Source organism: Mauremys reevesii, linkage group 11 (genome assembly GCF_016161935.1).
Source record: "Mauremys reevesii isolate NIE-2019 linkage group 11, ASM1616193v1, whole genome shotgun sequence".
Taxonomy (NCBI): domain Eukaryota; kingdom Metazoa; phylum Chordata; order Testudines; family Geoemydidae; genus Mauremys; species Mauremys reevesii.
In genome coordinates, this window is record NC_052633.1 from 14,726,363 (window position 1) to 14,744,854 (window position 18,492).

The following is an 18,492-nucleotide window of genomic DNA, read 5'->3' on the forward strand; positions in this document are numbered from 1 at the left end:
GTTTTGAACATGCCGTTAAGTAAGAATAAAGGTATGGATTTATATCCGTTCTAGCATCCTTTTGTTTCCATTAGCTCTGACTGTACCTAAACTGGTCACTATTCTACCTCGTCTCAACCAAAGTGAGCAACTAAGAGGATTCTTTAAATGACCAAACAATTTTGTTTTATCAACCAACAGAACATACGATTAAAAAGTAGGCAGCCAGTTTTTTTTTTCCTCTTCAGTCAATCTTGAAGCCCAGTTCAAAAGTCATGAACTGCAGCTGTATCATCCAGGGCTTTGGAGCGGAGCCCAGAGCTGAAGCACGGAGCAGCTCTGGAGCAGTGGAGCTGCAGGTTTTTGCCTGGAGCTGGAGCAGAGCCGGAGCACAGCTCCATAGCCCTGGTTAATCATCAGCTTCTTCTGCCATTATTAATCATAATGATCATTATGTAAGTTAAAATGTGTTCTGCGGGTTACTTAAAAGTTCAGGTTCAAGGTTTTTTTTCTTAAATAAATTGCTCTAAAAATATCTAAACTGTGTCCTTGGCAGTGGTTCAACAAGAGTCTAATAAACATAATGTATTGTTTTTTAAAGTTCAAAATAGGACTTGTGAAATAACAAGCATAGCATTTTTGATATGTACAGAAATCTTGTGTTTACTTGTTCATCATGGAGAAAACTAGATCAAGAATACTAAATGGGGGTGGGGGGACACATTTTAGATTAATGCTTGGTGTGAATGAAAAGTTCGGCTACTGTGTTTTTCAGAGTGCTCAGTTGAGTGAAATCATCAATAATCTAATTGCTCCACTCAATCTGTCCCCTACATCCTCTCCTCTCTCTTCCAAGACCTGTAAGCAGAAACAACTGGTCAATGGCATATCTCTCAGGTAGGTGACAGTGTGGTGTAATTTTCGTTTCTTGAGGACAGGCTAGTACTGTAACCTCAGCAGGTTTTTTTTTTTGTAATATTAAGTCAGTCGAAACTAGTAATTTTACAGTAATAAATATGAAGAAGAGAGAACGTTTGCTTCTAAACTTAATTAAAGGTAGCAGCTTTGCTTTTGACATTAAAATATTTTATCAGTTTTTTGTTCCTGAGGTTGCCATAAATTCCACAAGCTATTACACACATGTGAAATCTTCGTATGACAAACACAGCTGTGAAGTGGGGTAAAAAAATCACAGTAGGTAAGATCATTCATCATTGCAGACTTAAAATTGTATTTATTGTGCCAGAATGAATTCTTCTGATGACACTGATGTACCGTATATACTCTCATAAGCCGAATATTTTTTGGTAAAAAAGTGACGCATCAAAGAGCAGGAGTTGGCTTATAAACGGATCTACCCCAAAATTTGATGATTTTAAACTCTATGGCAGGGATCGGTAACCTTTAGCACACGGCTTGCCAGGGTAAGCACCCTGGTGAGCCGGGCTGGTTTGTTTACCTGCCGCATCTGCAGGTTTGGCCAATTGCGGCTCCCATGGGGCACGGTTCATCGCTCCAGGCCAATGGGGGTTGTGGGAAGCGGCGCGGGCCGAGGGATGTTCGGCCGCGGTTCGCCATTTCCAGCCACAGTGAGCTGAGGGGCATCATGCCTGCAGATGCTCCAAGTAAACAAAACGTCCCGACCCACCAGCGGCTTACCCTGACAGGCTGGGAGCCAAAGTTTTCCAACCCCTGAAATATATGGTCGGCTTATGAAAGGGTCATACAATTTTTGCTATTATTACTTATCCATCTTGTGGTGTCGGCTTATAAACAAACGGGCTAATGAAAGAGTATATACGGTAATTGATTAGACTTGGCGTATGTTGTCTGGAATAGTCCTGTTTTATGTGATGACTTTCTTTTTTTAACAATGAAAACACTTCTTTAATAAGAAAAAACATTAAGGTATCATAATTGTATATTGCAAACATTCAGTGATTGATTTATCTTTTTGACAATTTACTTTCCTGCATGATTATAGCATATTATTTTGTGAAATGAATAGCAGAAAAAGTTGGTCAGTGGTGTCATTTTGCACTTGTTTACAAGTTGCATCTTTCAAGATGCAAGATCTTACAAGTTGCATCTAAAATACTGTACTAATAAACATTAGCTTCAGAACAAAATTGATGTAAGTACTATCTTTATTTTGCAAAAAATGTAAGCACAGAGGTTGTGTGATCTTGAAAGATTAGTAGTCTGCTTTTGCTGAGCTGCTGAATACCCACAACTGCTGTTGATATCAGTGGGAGAAGAGAATACTTGCCATCTGTGGAAAATCAGGCCCCTTGTGACTCCCCTAAAGTCACAGAGGGTGTTTATGGCAAAGTTTGACGCAGAAGAGGTTTCCAGACTCCTTATCCTGTGCCTTAACTTCTGAAATCACAATATTATGGTTCTTTGATTTGTTTAACCAAATTTATTTCTAGAAATATTTTTCGGAACTATCTTTTTAGAATGAGATCTGTCAAATTTTAAACTATACTTGCAGGGGAGAGAGGAGAAATTCCTTGCCTTCTGCTGTACGCTACTCTTCTAGTATAGTCTTGCTGTCATGTCTTAGCCCAAAAAATGTAAACTTGGGGTGGGGGGGCACTGTTGTGTACTTGCTATAGGGTTTCTAGGTTTTTGATTGTTTGCAAGTAATGTAAGAAACTTTCAACATGTTTAACTGAGGTTTGAAATAGAAAGTGGAAACGGGAAATATTGTGGAAAGTGATATATAGCGGAAGGGGGAATTTGGTTTATTTGTGCTGTCTGATTTTTAGTAGAACTATGTTAAGGGGTTGGTTTTTCTTGTATTTGTTGGAGGCACATAGAGTGTTCATACAAGTGTCTCTTGTTTTATCAATCTAAATAAATGAATCACTGACACAGTAGATTTGGAGTATTTTTCAAAACAGTGAGTCCTTTTTTCACCACCTTCCAACTGTGTGTAATAGCTGTCATCCGTGGGGCGTGGAGGCAGGCATTGTTTTCTGGAGAAGCATTTACTACATGTCAGAGGAAGAGGGTGGAATAAGAGGGCTGCAAAGCAGTGAAATACTACTAGTAGAGAGCAGTCCATACAAACTAAATTGAACACATTAAAAAGCAAACATTGGAGCTTCTGAATTCCTGTCTCCTACCCAAGCCACTTGTGTTGGTCAGATTGACTTTTAATTCACTGGGGGCAAAATGTTCTGCCTTGAACCAAGGCTTTCGCCAGTGCACAGAGTGGTAACCCCTGTGAGCTCCCTTGGCTGTAGGAGGGTTTGGTTGGTAGGTCCACCTAGGGTGTGTCTACATTGCAGCTGGGAGCGAGCCGCCCAGCCCAGGTAGACAGACTCACTCTAGTAGTGTGGCCATTGTGGTCCAGGCTGGATCTCAAGTCTGTCTACCTGGGCTGGAAGGATCACTCCTCTAACGTTTGATTCAGTGGCCCCATTCCCCCCATTATGGTGCATAGGCAGCATTTGCAGAATGGTGGTGGTTGCAAACCCTCTGTATAGCTTCCCTGTATCCTTCCTTCCCATTAGAACAAAAACTTACTGTTTAACTATGAACAAAGCCATCTGTGTCTGAAGAGAGGGTAAGATTTGCCTTGTGAGTTGTACCCAGCTCATTAACATTAAAGAGGTAACCTTGCTGACGAAAACCTTGCATGAGAATGAGCCTTGCTTTTGGTGTATTCCAACTTTGCTTAATGCAGCTCCCGACATCATATCCTTTTGCCAGCAGGTGGAAAGAGTAAACAAAGAGAAATTAATTGTAACCTCCCCCTATAAATGAAGTTGTGAGGACTGAGCGCACACACTCTTGACAGATCCCCACTGTTGGGAGCATGCATCTTAACTCCTCTTTGTCTAGCAAACAATGACAGTTGGGCTTGCACATGTGGCATGCACCCCTCCATGGATCCAAACTGGGAAAAGGTATATAAAGGATCTAGTCTCCAACTGCTCTCAATTCTTTTTCCTGGCAGTAAGCACTGGAGTCTCTGCATGGTTATTCATCCTGACTGCACTGCAGACAGCCCATTTTTCTAAATGCTTCTATTTATTTGATAGGTTATAATTAAACAACATTTAAAATTGATTAGTAGGTTGATGCTTGGCTTAAGACAGCTAGGTCTGTGTCAGTCATTGCACCGTTCCAGATTGGTGTTTGTCCATGTGATGTGCGGTTCTGATCTGGATATCATCCATTTCCTGTTCTAGAATAGTCATTGTCAATTCTATTACTACTTGTTTTGTGGTGTCCTACAATATTTTGATGCAGATGGTGTGCATCATGAGAAAATGTCTAGATCAGGGGTAGGCAACCTATGGCATGTGTGCCGAAGGCAGCATGCGAGCTGATTTTCAGTGGCACTCACACTGCCCGGGTCCTGGCCACCAGTCCAGGGGGCTCTGCATTTTAGTTTAATTTTAAATGAAGCTTCTTAAACATTTAAAAAACCTTATTTACTTTACATACAACAATCGTTTAGTTATATATTATAGACTTAGAGAAAGAGAGCTTCTAAAAACATTAACATGTATTACCGGCACGCGAAACCTTACATTAGAGTGAGTAAATGAAGACTCGGCACACTACTTCTGAAAGGTTGACGACCCCTGGTCTAGATGGACCAGCACACCAAATGCCTTTAGATTTTTCCGTCCTCAGGCTCTGAAGAACAGACACCATGATCTGATCCTTCATCAGATCTGAAGCATAGGAAGAAGTCAGATGACCTCTTATCTGCAAACAGACCCTCCTCAATCTTTCTCTCTTCCACCCTTAAGAAATAACAACATGGATCTGGGCAGTTGTCTAGTGCAAACTGATCCTTCACTTAGTCACTTCTCCAAGGCTTCTTGCCTTTGACTAATGACTCCAGAGGGTTTTCACTCTCATTCTTTTCTAATCTCAAATTAAACCGGGTAAGTCTTCAAACTTTATTATAATGGAGAGCCCAGATCAAAATCATGTGGAAATTCAGGTTTTGTGTGGGTAAGCTGGCTGCTGTTACTCCTTCTATAAATTGTCAAGATTGATTCTAAGCTCTTGACAGAAATATGTTCTGATACATTTCAGTCAGGGCTAAACATAGGAAGTACCTTGGATTCTGGATAGGCACACAATCCTTGTGCTTCAGTGTGGTCCTCAAGTCTTCATCAAATGCCTCATGGTGATCGTGGCCCATCTAAGGTGCCCAGGGATACGGATAACCACAAATCTCTTGTTTGTCAAGGCCCAGTCTCCTCAGTGAGTTTCTTCCTAGAAACATAAGAATAGCAATACTGGATCAGACCAATGGTGCTCCTAGCCCAGTATCCTGTTTTCTGACAGTAGTCAATGCCAGATACTTCAGAGAGATTGAACAGAACAGAGACTTAGGACACCCAGAGCATGGGGTTGCATCTCTGACCATCTTGGCTATTCTCCATTAACTTATCTAATTCTTTTTTTTAACCCAGTTATACTTTTGGCCTTCACAGCATCCCCTGGCAATGAGTTCCACAGGCTGACTTTGTGTTGTGTGTAGTAGTACTTCCTTATGTTTTGTTTTAAACCTGCTGCCTGTTAATTTCATTGGGTGACACCTGGTTCTTGTGTTATAGGAAGAGGTAAGTAACACTTTCTCCACACAATTCATGATTTTATAGACCTCGGTCATATCTCCCCTCAGTCATCTCTTTTCCAAGCTGAATAGTCCTAGTCTTTTTTAATTTCTCTTCATATGGAAGCTGTTCTATATCCCTAATCATTTTTGTTCCCCTTCTCTGTATTTTTTCTAATTCTTTTTTAAGATGAGGTGACCAGAACTGCACACAGTATTCAAGGTGTTGGTGTACAGTGGGTTTATATAGTGGCATTATGATATTGCTGTCTTATTATCTATCCCTTTCCTAATGGTGCCTAGCATAGGTTTTTTTGGGTGTTGCTACAAATTGAGCAGATGTTTTCATCTGCTATCCATAGTGACGCTGAGATCTCTTTCTTGAGTGGTAGTACAAGCAAAGGCACAAAGCGCCGTTTTTAACCCCGGAACGAAGGGCATAGTCGCCCAATGAAGTTGGGGTGGGCCCCAAGTGGGCCGAGGGGGAACTAACTACACTAACGCTAATAACTAACTATACAAGAAAAACAAAGAGAAATAGTGAACTGTACAGGAACGGATGAGAACACTCTTGTAGACAAACTATAAGCATGGAGGAACAAGGATTCTGACTCTAACAATGCAGCGGTAAGAGGGAACCAAAGGGGCGCAACCCTGCATGTCCTCATATAACCTTGCCTGGAGCACGACGTGACGTACTACACACATGCAGGTCAATGGACACTGCTGCAGAAATCTTCCAGAGCATGGTGCACATGCGCACCCATGATTGGAATACATAAAGGGACCATCACTCAAAGAAGAATAGCTAATATAGACTCTTTTGTTTTGTATGTATAGTTGAGATTATGTTTTCCAACGTGCATTACTTTACACTTATTAACATTGAATTTCATCTGCCATTTTGTTGCCCAGTCACTCAGTTCTGTGAGATCCCTTGTAACTCGTAGCAGTCTGCTTTGGACTTAACTATCTTGAGTAATTTTGTATCGTCTGCAAACTTTGCCACCACAATGTTTTCCCCCCTTTTTCCAGATTATTTATTAAATATGCTGAACAGCATTGGTCCCAATACAGATTCTTGGAGGACCCGGCTATTTAACGCTCTCCATTGTGAAAACTGAGCATTTATTCCTACTGTTTTGTTCCTCTCTTTTTAACCAGTTACTGATCCATGAGAGGACCTTCCTTCTTATCCCATGACTCCTTACTTTGCTTAAGAGCCTATAGCGAGGGACCTTGTCAAAGACTTTTTGAAAGTCCACGTACATTATATCTACTGGAGCACCCTTATTCACATGTTTGTTGATCTCAAGGAATCATAATGGCGCTGAAGTAATTGCCAGGATCACCTCTGGAGCCTTCTTTAAAAATTGGTGTCACATTAGCCATCTGTTGTTTGTCTGGTACAGCAGCTGATTTAAGTGATAGGTTACATACCAGTTCTACCATTTCATATTTGAGTTCCTTCAGAACTCTTGGGTGAATACCATCTGGTCCTGGTGACTTACTACTGCTAAATTTAATTCCAAAACCTTCTCTAGCTACACCTGAATCTGGGACAGTTCTCTGTATTTGTCACCTAAAAAGAATGGCTCTGGTGTGGGAATCTCCCTCACATCCTCTGCAGTGAAGACCAATGCAAAAGAATTCATTTAGTTCCTCCACAGTGGCCTTTCTTCCCTGAATGCTCCTTTAGCACCTCAACCGTCCAGTGGCTGCACGGATTGTTTGGCATTCTTCATGCTTCTGATGTTCTTACATTTGTTTTTGCTGTTTTAATTTTTTTGTCTTTTGCTAGCTGCTCGTCTAATTCTTTTTTGGCCTTTTTATATGTTTACACTTGACTTCCCAGAATTTATGCTCTTTTCTATTTTTCTAAGTAGGATTTGACTTTTTAAAATTGAAAGATATCTTTTTGTCTCTCAAAAAAAAAAATAGATAAACTCTGTTTAGCCATGGTGGCATTTGTTTGGTCCTCCAAGGGTTTTGTTTTTACACACACACACACTCTCTCTCTCTCTCTAATTTCAATTTAACTAGCCTCCAGATTTTTGTTAAATGCTCTGTTTAGCCATGATATATATAAAAATACACACAGCAGTTCAGCTGTATTAACCTCTTGGACCAGATCCTGTAGTCCATTTAGGACTAAATCAAGAATCGCTTCTCCTTGTTGGGAGAATTTCCAATTCATTTTGCATAGAACTTTTCCTTCACTAAGACATAGAGACTAACTTTCGTAGGAGCAGCTGTCAACTTTATCGTGTTGGCTGCTTTCCTACCAGGAGAGAGACATTCAAAAATACATAGCTTCAACAAAGGCATGAAAATAACCTTTTGAGTCTTCTGGGCTTATGGCCTCCTGCACATATGTGAGTCTGTTTCTCTTACTGAGAATGTGGGCTCTGAAGTCCTGGCTAAGCATCAGTTTCAGAATAGGAAAAGGCAATCTACTAGCACTGCTGAGAGTGCCACAGCAAATTCAAGAATTCCACATCTGGTGGTGGTTAACTTCCAATATCCTCTTGTAGCATCTCATTTTGACAGCCATCTGAATTTCTGTTTATAGGAATGGATGCCTCAAACCTGGGTTGGGGAGTCCATCTGGGCGACTTTGTCAGGGAAACCAGACTGTGTATTGGAGCCCCGAACAGTACTACTGGTGCTGAGACCTTTATTTTCTTGTACCAAGAATTTGTGAGAAAGCATAGCCGCAGGTGTTACTTCAGTGGATATGGGGAGATGGGTTCTCACAACAATTTTTTTGGTGGCTGCTCTGACAATTTTTCCTAAAATATTTAATTAACTTTAGAAAAAAGAAATAAATATTGCTGTAGACATGTCCAAATCATTTTAATTTGTTTATAGAGAGTTTTTTTGAAGACTCAATAAACATAATGTACAGTTGTCTCTGTTCTTTATTTAGGGTGACCATATTTCCCTATGCTGAATACAGGACACCTGGTAAAATTACTAATATTCAAGTGAGTTTAACGGCAATCAGTCAGAACTATGCAGTGCAACCGTTCAAATTAACATCCAGTTGGTTTTTTTTGTTTTTTTTAAGATATGCTAGCTAGTAAGTCTGCTGCTGTGAAAAGTGATATATGTATGTTTAATATCATGTTTTCACAGCAGACTTACTCAGCTGGGGCAAGCCTGGGGACAAATTAGGCCCTGGATGGGGAGGTGGGTAGGGAGGCAGCAGGGGCAATGGGGGGAAAGGGATGAGGGGCTGGGGGATTGGGGGGGGCAATGGGGTGTAAGCCTGGGACCAGAGTCCCCTGCTGTGCAGCTGGGGGCCGGGGCCAGGGCATAAGCCTGCCGCTGGGGGATGGAGCCTGCTGCTGCATGGCCACGGTCCGGGGCTGGAAGAGGCAGTGGGGGTCAGGAGCGATGCAGAGTGGCGGTGGTTAGTCTGGGGCTGGAGCCCCAGGCTAGATCCCAAACCCCCATGGCCAGGGGATGGAACCTGCCGCCACATGGCCGAAGCCCAGGACCAGAGGTAGCAGCGGCGGCTGGGATTAGGGAGGCAGAATTTGCAAGGACCAGGGAGCTGGGCTTGGCAGCAGGGCTTCTTACTGAGTCATTGACTGTGTGCTGCCCAGTTCCTAAGTCCCAGCCCATCTTCCCTGTTTCTTGGACCTCTCCTCCGACTCCTTACTCATTTCCACAATTAGTTCTGTTTTTATTAATGATACTATTAATAACAATAAAAGAGATAAAAGAAACTGTTAAAAATAAAGTTCAGTGTGTAAGACCTTCACTGTGGAGTGGAGTTTGGGACTTGGACAAATGGGGAGGGGTCCATAGAACAAGGCTGCTGCTTTAGGCTCTGGGACCAGACAACCAGGCTTAGCAGGAAGGCTCGGTACCATGGGCCTCTGCCACCCATCCCAGCTCCCCAGCTGTGTAGTATGACTCTGTAGCTCCTCCCATTAATGCCCAGCTTGTCTGTCCATATACACTCCTATACGGCTCAACCTTTAAACTCTGATGATTATCAATGTTAGAAAATGTCACTCTTTTAAAATGGCATGGGGAATGGGAGTCGGGGAACATCAAGAGGAGACGTTAAGGGGAGGAATGGAAGAGAAGAGCTTGTGACCATGAACATGGAGAAGGAGCAAGAGTCCACAGGGCAAGGAGAATTCAAGGGTTGGTGAGGTATAGAAGTGAACATGGGATAGTGTGTAGTAGGGGATATAATAGTCTAGGAGGTAGAGAGATGGGCTACAGGGGATAAGCAGGATCCCAGAAGTCAGCCACCTCTGTCCAGGAAACTGGATGTTCGTCATGTCATGAGAGATCAGACTGTATAAAGTAGTGACATTTTTTATGTGTAGAAAAACTATTTTAAATAAATTTGTATAGGCTTTAAAAGAAGTGCTTGTCTTCACAAGTGTGTGTGTTTGGGCTTGTGAAAATAATGTGACTGCAGATGGAGGGAAAAAGTCATTTTAAAAAAGAAATCAATGTTTAAAATAACTCTATAATTTTTTGTTAATATGTGGCAAAGGGTGTACAGAATACATTGGATGGTATAAAGATTTTATTAGCACTTGGTATGGTCTGCTTAACCCATTGACTTAATCACTGATGAGTAAAGTGGTCATTGTGACTCATGCCAAAAAATACTCTTCATGCCATACCAAGTCATGTATGTGTAATATAGTATGCATTTTTATATTGCAATCATTTTATATATATAAAATGAAATGTCTTGTAGGCAGACAGTCCTATTTTGTAGGGCCCCGTTTTGCAGCTTAGAACTAGTTGTCAGAAAAGATTGATTGTTGGTGTTGTAATGAGCTCATTTCTATTGTTTTATTGCCTGTTATCACTTAACAGTTGTATAAGCAATCTGTGATTTGTGGATTTTATCAAACAAGATGATAAAATATAACAGGAGTTGGTGCAGACAGATTGCCTATTATGAAATCAGGGCGTGAATATCTCATCTACTGACATTTCTCAGGCAATTCAGTGTTTTGTTGTTTGTGGCCTTTGATGTTGTAAAAATAACATGCACTTGAATGCTTTCTGTAGTGAGCCTTTAACTTTGCAGGCAGATGTTGCTACAGCAACAAAATAAAGCAGGATACTATACAAGTTAAATGCACTCTTATTGATTCATTCACACCCAAGTGGATCTTATACTGCATTGAAATTGGTCTGATGAGGCAAACCAGCTCTAATTTAGTAACACAAATTTAGCTGCTTTCAGTCATATCTGCTGTCGTATATGGGTGCTTGTACTATTTTGGGCTTTTTATTACTTTCTCACAGCATCGTTTTTGTTCCTTTTTAAAATACTGCATGCTAATGAGTGTTGGTTTATAAGCAGCGTGCATGTGATTCAAGTTTAGTGAGATGTTTACGCTTGGAGAAATCCACATGTGATAGAGGTTAGGTGTTACAACTTGGCCCAGTACCTCTCTGAATTGACGCTATCCTGTTGTGAGGGGACTTAATTGTTGGGTCCCATGTGCTTCAAAACCAACTGAGTCTGGGCAGAGTCTAATAACTCTTTCTAGCTCTATCAGTCTGTAAGGCACATTCCCAGGCTTAGATCTTGTGCCTGGGCCTTTCCTTGGGGGATGGGACTCTGCAGTCCAGCTACCCAAGCCCCTGAAACCAGTGCTTCAGAGCCTCCCACTTACACATGCTGCTCCTAGGCTGAGGGCTCTCTGGGCTTCTATTTTAACCCAGGCAGTACCTGGTAACAAAGCAAGGAATATAGGTTTAGCAGTGGAATTTCTTATCCAGAGTGACTATTATTAAAAGCAATGCACACCCTATCCTGGTCTGATCTGGCCTCCTCAGGGACTTGGGAGTCCAGGGTTTGTCTGTGTTCAGACTGGGTGGAGTCCCACTTGTTTTGTGTGTGTGTGTGTCTGTGTGTGTCTCTCTCTCTCTCTCTCTCTCTCTCCCCTATAAATGCTCCTCAGAATAGAATAGCATTTCTGTCTCCTTACCATGTGCTCTACTGCAGCAGTTCTCAAACTCTGGGTTGGGACCCCAAAATTGGTCGCGACCCTGCTTTAATGGGGTCACCAGGGGTGGCGTTAGCCTTGCTAGGTCACAGGGCAAAGCCCAAGCCCCACTGCCTGGGGCTGAAGCCCAAGCCCAAGGCTTCAGCCCTGGGTGACGGGACTCAGGTTTGGCCCCCCTTACCTGGAGCAGCAGGGCTGAGACTTCAGTTCCCCCTCCTGGGTCATGTAGTAATTTTCATTGCCAGAAGGGGGGTTGCAGTGCAGTGAAGTTTGAGAACTCCTGGCTCTACTGGAAGACTGCAGCCTCCCTCCCCTAGTCATGCTCATGCCGCTGTGTAGAAAAAACATTATTCATTTGAGGGTGGGAGGCAGCAGTTGAGACACAATCAAATCCAGTGGCTCCAGATTGCTGATAGCTTCTCAGCATAGTCCTTCAGTCAGATGTCAAATACCTTTCCTGGGCTGGGCTGCTGTGTAGAATGCAATTCCTTGGGCTTGTCTGAGGCAAGATTAGACATGTGTTGAACACACAATACAAAATAGAGTTTATAATTTTGATACAAATGTGTCAAACTAGGCTGATATCTGAATGAACCTTGGTTTATAGTATTTTTTTTTCTATTTAGTTACATTCGCCAAATAATTTAAATTAATTTAAGTAGCCATGCTACATTGAGACAAGATAATAGGCCTGATCCTTCCGTTACTTATGCCAGTGTAATTCCATTTACTTCAATGGAATGTGGATAAATAGGGAAATGTCATGAATGGAGGTATAGAGTTCTTAGCTTTAAGGGTAAAATGCATAACTGAGTTGGTGTGGTTACTCTAAAAGCAAGTATTATAATTCCAGGAACTTTATGTACTCTCACCCTTAACTCAGTTTTAGCATAGGTTTTGTCTGGGAATAGAAAAGAAAATGTGAACAAAATAAATACAGAATTCTTTATAGTGTCACAAAAGGAATTCATAATGTTAATAAACCAATGACAAACTTCTTATGCCACCAGTTGTGATTTCTTGAAGTAGTGTGTTAAAACACAAGTGTTAATTGTGGGTGCCTCTAGAATTATGGAGCTAATACTCTTGAGTATGTAAATCTACTAGCTGTGAGAGGTTGTCTTTATATATTGAGCATTCTTGACCTTTTTGACTGATTTCAGTGTTTTCATGGCATTTCAGAGCTTCAGACAACAGAGAGGAAATGTCCTCTTCTAGTAGCCAGTTGCTTGATCATCAACACATCAAAAAAAGAAGAAAAGACAGGGCAAGGCTGAGATCTCCATCTGTAACTATCATGAGCACATCTGCCCGAACAAGGCCACTTCAGAGTTTCCAGAAGAGGAAACTATACAGAATGAACAGCACATGTTATTGGAATCAACAGGTAGAGCTGTCTCCTCTCCTTTAGAAGACAAAAGCAAAGATTCCAGCTGGCAGTGTCTGTATGTGTCAGTCTGCTGTAACGGTATATTACATGCTGCTGTTTTGATTGTTCAGTACATTCAGACAGCATGCAGTACATGTGACAGGAGTTTAGCTGTGTCAGCACGTGTTCACAGTTAAGGAGTCGAATTTAAAAATTGCTCAGAATCCTGCTTTATCAAATTAATGCATTTGTTTTACAGTTACCTTTAAATTCATTTTACAGTTGAGGGTGGGGTGATTTAATGATTTTTTTTTTTTAAAGAGACTTTACTGCTGAGGAAACAAGCTACAACATAAATCTGCTAGCTGTTTGCTTAGAGCATTTGTTTAACTAAAGAAAGTTTACACAGCTGGTAGTGCATTATTGTGTGGGAAATTAAACTGCTATATCTTAATCTTGTTTCCGTTTTTGCCATTCCCAGCCAGCTCTGCTCGCTTTTTCATAGCATTAGTAGTGCCTTAAAACTGTCTGTTCTAAATTAAGATTTTGTCCATTACAAAGAAACTGAATTGAATTAAATACTTAATGTGGAAAAATCTATTTTAGACTGCTACTTGTGTAAGACAAATGCTGTTTGTAGCCATTTCCACTATACCAAGAATACACTGAGATTCCAAATGTTATGAATACTGAGTGAGTTTGCCACTTGCTCCTAAAGGGCCGAATTACCTGCTGTTTTCCAAATTAGTTGTAAGGTTGTTATTAAAGCAGCATTAATCCCAAAGGATTTTGATGCTTTGCACGACCTTTCTGTACCTTTTAGAAATTGTATTGTAGTGGTGCTTTTGCATCACAATAACACAGCCTGTTAGCGTTTCCATTCTAAAGTTGGATTGGCATTAGAGGCGAGAAGGGCATTAGTGAAGTAGGATTTTGGAAGGTACAATTTTTCTCTCCCACCAATTTTTTGTGTGTACATATGTTTATACTAACTTGAAATTTGTTTTGATTTTTAATTGCTTCCAGTAGCATGTCATCTTTAATCCCACAAATCAAATTTTATGAGAGCCTCTGAAAATAGGAAATACAATGAATATGTGAAAGTTATAACGGCAGTACTCTCAGCCCCTTAGGGAAAAGTATTATAAACGCTCTGGGTGAAATCTTGACCTCATTGAAGTCAATGTCAAAATTCCCTTTAATATCAGCGAGCCAGGATTTTACCATATGAATAGATAAGTAAGACTTTTTGAATCTGAATATGATCAGATATTCACAGATAGTGTGATTAAGCCATTGCCAATAAGAAGCAAGATTTCAAGTTTATTATACAGTGTATTCTCCTTAGATTAAGAAAAAGATCTCCACCTCTCTGTAGCAAAAAGGGCCAGATTTACAAAGGTATTTAGTTTCAGAGTAGCAGCCATGTTAGTCTGTATCCTCAAAAAGAACAGGAGTACTTGTGGCTCCTTAGAGACTAACACATTTATTTGAGCATAAGCTTTCGTGGGCTACAGCCCACTTCATCGGATGCATGCAGTGGAAAATACAGTAGGAAGATATAGATAGATAGATATATATATTCACACAGAGAACATGAAACAATGGGTTTTACCATACACACTGTAACGAGAGTGATCAGTTAAGGTGAACTATTACCAGCAGGAAAGAAAAAAAACTTTTTGTAATGGTAATCAAAATGGTCCATTTGCAGCAGTTGACAAAAAGTTGTGAGGAACAGTAGCGGGGGAAGTAAGCATGGGGAAATAGTTTTACTTTGTGTAATGACCCATCCGCTCCCAGTCTTTATTCAAGCCTAATTTAATGGTGTCCATTTTGCAAATGAATTCCAATTCAGCAGTCTCTCATTGGAATCTGTTTTTGAAGTTCTTTTGTTGTAATGTTGCAACTTTTAGGTCTGTAATCGAGTGACCAGGGAGGTTGAAGTGTTCTCCAACTGGTTTTTGAATGTTATAATTCTTGACGTCTGATTTGTGTCCATTTATTCTTTTATGTAGAGACTGTTCGGTTTGGCCAATGTACATGGCAGAGAGACATTGCTGGCACATGGTGGCATATATCACATTGGTAGATGTGCAGGTGAATGAGCCTCTGATAGTGTGGCTGATGTAATTAGGTCCTATGATGGTGTCCCCTGAATAGATATGTGGACAGAGTTGGCAACGGGATTTGTTGCAAGGATAGGTTCCTGGGTTAGTGTTTTTGTTGTGCGGTCTGTGGTTGCTGGTGAGTATTTGCTTCAGGTTGGAGGGCTGTCTGTAAGCAAGGACTGGCCTGCCTCCCAAGATCTGTGAGAGTGATGGATCATCCTTCAGGATAGGTTGTAGATCCTTGATGCGCTGGAGAGGTTTTAGTTGGGGGCTGAAGGTGACGGCTAGTGGCGTTCTGTTACTTTCTTTGTTGGGCCTATCCTGTAGTAGGTGACTTCTGGGCACTCTTCTGGCTCTGTCAGCAGGTGGGTATTGTAGTTGTAAGAACGCTTGATAGAAATCTTGTAGGTGTTTGTCTCTGTCTGAGGGGTTGGAGCAAATGCGATTGTATCGTATAGCTTGGCTGTAAATACTAAAGGTATTTAGTAGAACTGATGAGAGAGTCTCTGACAGAATATTTTTCCATAGGGGAATGCTGATTCATTGAAATAAAAATGTTTCGCGGAGGTGGCTTGATTTTAACAAAAGTCTCAGATGGAAAGTAGGCAGGTTTCTCTCAGAAACCTTTCTGGTTTCCTACCAGCTTGCTCATTCAGCTTCTTTGCAGCCTGGTTTTCCAGACTTTCTGCAGTTGGCAGCTCGCCTGGAGGATCGCTTGGAACTGAGAGTCTGGAAGCTCTGGGAGCTCTAGCTCGTAAGCTTCCATGCCTCTCAGCTTCTCTGTGGTTCAGCTGGCATGCTGCCATTGAGAAGGGCTTCCAGGTTCCCAGCTTCTCTGCAGCTTGCCTAGTGGGCTGCTGCAGAACTGCTTCCAGGCTCCTGTCTCCCCTTCAGCCCATTGGGCACTTTGAGCTTGGGAGCCAGCATTCTAAGGCAGCTCGCTCAGCTGGGACTCCCAGGATCTGCGGCTCTGGTGCAGTCGTCAGGTGGACTGTCATGAAGTCAGGGATCTGAGGGCTTTTCCAAATAGGAACAAAACTAAATTTTGAAATATCAAAATCCTCCATGAAACCAAATGACCTTCCTCTGCATATATCTAGAGCAGCGGTAGGCAAGCTATGGCACGTGTGCCGAAGGCGGCACGTGAGCCGTTTTTCAGTGGCACTCACATTGCCCGGGTCCTGGCCACCGGTCTGGGAGGCTCTGCATTTTAATTTAATTTTAAATGAAACTTCTAAACATTTTGAAACCTTATTTACTTTACATACAACAATAGTTTAGTTATATATTATAGACTTCTAGAAAGAGACCTTCTAAAAAGGTTTAAATGTATTACTGGCACACAAACCCTTAAATTGGAGTGAATAAGTGAAGACACGGCACACCACTTCTGAAAGGTTGCCGACCCCTGATCTAGAGTTTAAGCCTAATGATCCCAAGATAGGAGCCTAGTGGGATTTACCTTTAGGTACCTAAATACCTTTGAAAATGTGGCCCAAAGTCACTACAGTTCTGACCAAAGAGGGGAAAAACCCATAGAAAACAGTAATACAAGTAGGTGAGTGTGAACAGAGAAGTAGTGACCTAACGCTTCAGCTGCGCAGGACCAGAGCATGGGGCCACTAGGGGGTGGAAGACAACTGTGACTCTACCTCACCTTTTCTCTTTCTTGGATTGTGGGACTGGCTGGGGATGAAGATGATCCTGGTTGCATGTTAGTCTGTCAAACTAGGATTGGAAGGTGTGGTGTTAGTAGTTAGCTACCATCTTCTATAGATCTAGCGTAGACTTCAACAGGTGCTACATGCTAAGACAGTTGAGTAACAGACCCTCTGCCACCCTCCTCCCCCATCCCTGCCACCCTTGCTTGGCTTTAACTCAGCCAGTTCACTATGTGTTAAAGGCAGTATGCCTTGTCTACTGGGATTATTCAAATATGTTATTTAGCACTTTACCTAACACCTTAAATCTTAGTCTGGACAAGCCCAGATTGACTACTGTAGTTTGCACCTGATTGTAATGGCTCCCTAGGAACCATTATGCTAGTGAGGATTGATGGAATGCAATGTGCTTCGGCAGTCCACCCACCCCCTATGCAAGAAACCACTTATACCTACCTATACGTCTATAGGGAGGGGCCAAGAGCAGGCTGTGCAGGCTTTTCACCAACTGAAGGTTTCCCTCACCTCCTAGGAATCATTATGTACTCATTTAAGATGGCTTTAAGGTTCCTTTATGTCACTTCTGCAGCCCAAAGGAATCTGGCCACTTCTGCATCTCTGGATTCAGTTCCTAGTTGCCTTTTCAAAGTTCAGTTTTTTGATTAATTTTAAATTTTAGCTGTAGGCTTTTATAGACGGAAAAATGATTTGTTCATTTCTGAATCTTTTGCTTGGATGGTGTTCTCTTAGTGTTTTGCAAAGGAGGTGCCTAGCATCTGGGTAGCCCAAGTAGTTGATAATAGGATACAGACATAGGATCCAAGTCCCAGGGGACAGGTGTCATTATCACTATTGCACTAACTGGAAATCTTAGTAGAGGAACCAAGGAGTACATGTGCCCAGAAGACTGCACTGAACTTTTGCGTCTGGAGCAGTTCTCTCTAACTTAGTGTGGAGGCAAATTGAAGGAGCTGAGTGTGCTATGACGGTTGTGGAGAAAAAAAGATGTAGTGCTCCTGTGCTGTCAATCTAGGGCCTTTCACAAATGTCAAATTTATTTAAAATGTTAAAAATTAAGGAGAAAGAAAAAAAATGCTAGGCACATAATGCCTCTGTTGGAAAGGAGGGGAAAGAAATCTTGCCAAGGAAGTAAGTGACAAAATCAGACTGGGCATTTTAAACATGTTCTGACAACCTAAATTAAATAGATATCAAGTCCTTGAATCAAGAGCTGTCATCAGTGTATCACTTCCTTCAAGAAATCTTATTCTTTCTGTGGCCTAGCAGCCTTTCTGTCACTTTCTCTTCGTCTTAGTTGCTATGGTTGGTTACCCGGCCATTGATGAGATTGTTCAGCGTGAAATAGAAGAACAGAGTATCAGTCCAGGCTGATTGTTAGATTAGGCAGAATTTCTAAGGATGAGGCTGCAAAATGGGCACTGGCCCTTGATATTGACAGTTAGTTGCATTCTCTGACAAAATATCAGTTTGTCAATAGATAGCTCTGCAAATTCGCTTGATCTCGGACAGAGAAAGATAGATTTCACCTTAAAAGGATATATGAAGTTTCATGATGGATTCTTATTTCAACATAATAATATAATACTGGTCTCCCTAGCAAGAAATGACCGTATCCTCTTTATTTTGGGTACTTTATGGCTTCTGTTACCATGATATCTGAGCACCTCACAGTCTTTAATGTATTCAGCCTGACAACATCCCTGTGAGGTAGGGAAGTACTATCTCTCTCATTTTACAGATGGGGGGCTGAGGTACAGAGAGA

The 18,492-nt window shown here is 41.5% G+C and overlaps 1 protein-coding gene across 5 annotated transcripts in view; it reads left to right on the forward strand.

The window, feature by feature from the left end:
- Positions 1-18,492, forward strand: part of KANSL1L (KAT8 regulatory NSL complex subunit 1 like) — a 96,978-nt gene that overhangs the window by 39,715 nt on the left and 38,771 nt on the right. For all 5 annotated transcript variants that reach the window (XM_039494669.1, XM_039494672.1, XM_039494673.1 and 2 more), the window contains exons 5-6: positions 755-876; positions 12,751-12,955. In XM_039494669.1, the coding sequence (XP_039350603.1) occupies positions 755-876; positions 12,751-12,955 (327 nt within the window). The remainder of the gene's footprint in view (positions 1-754; positions 877-12,750; positions 12,956-18,492) is intronic.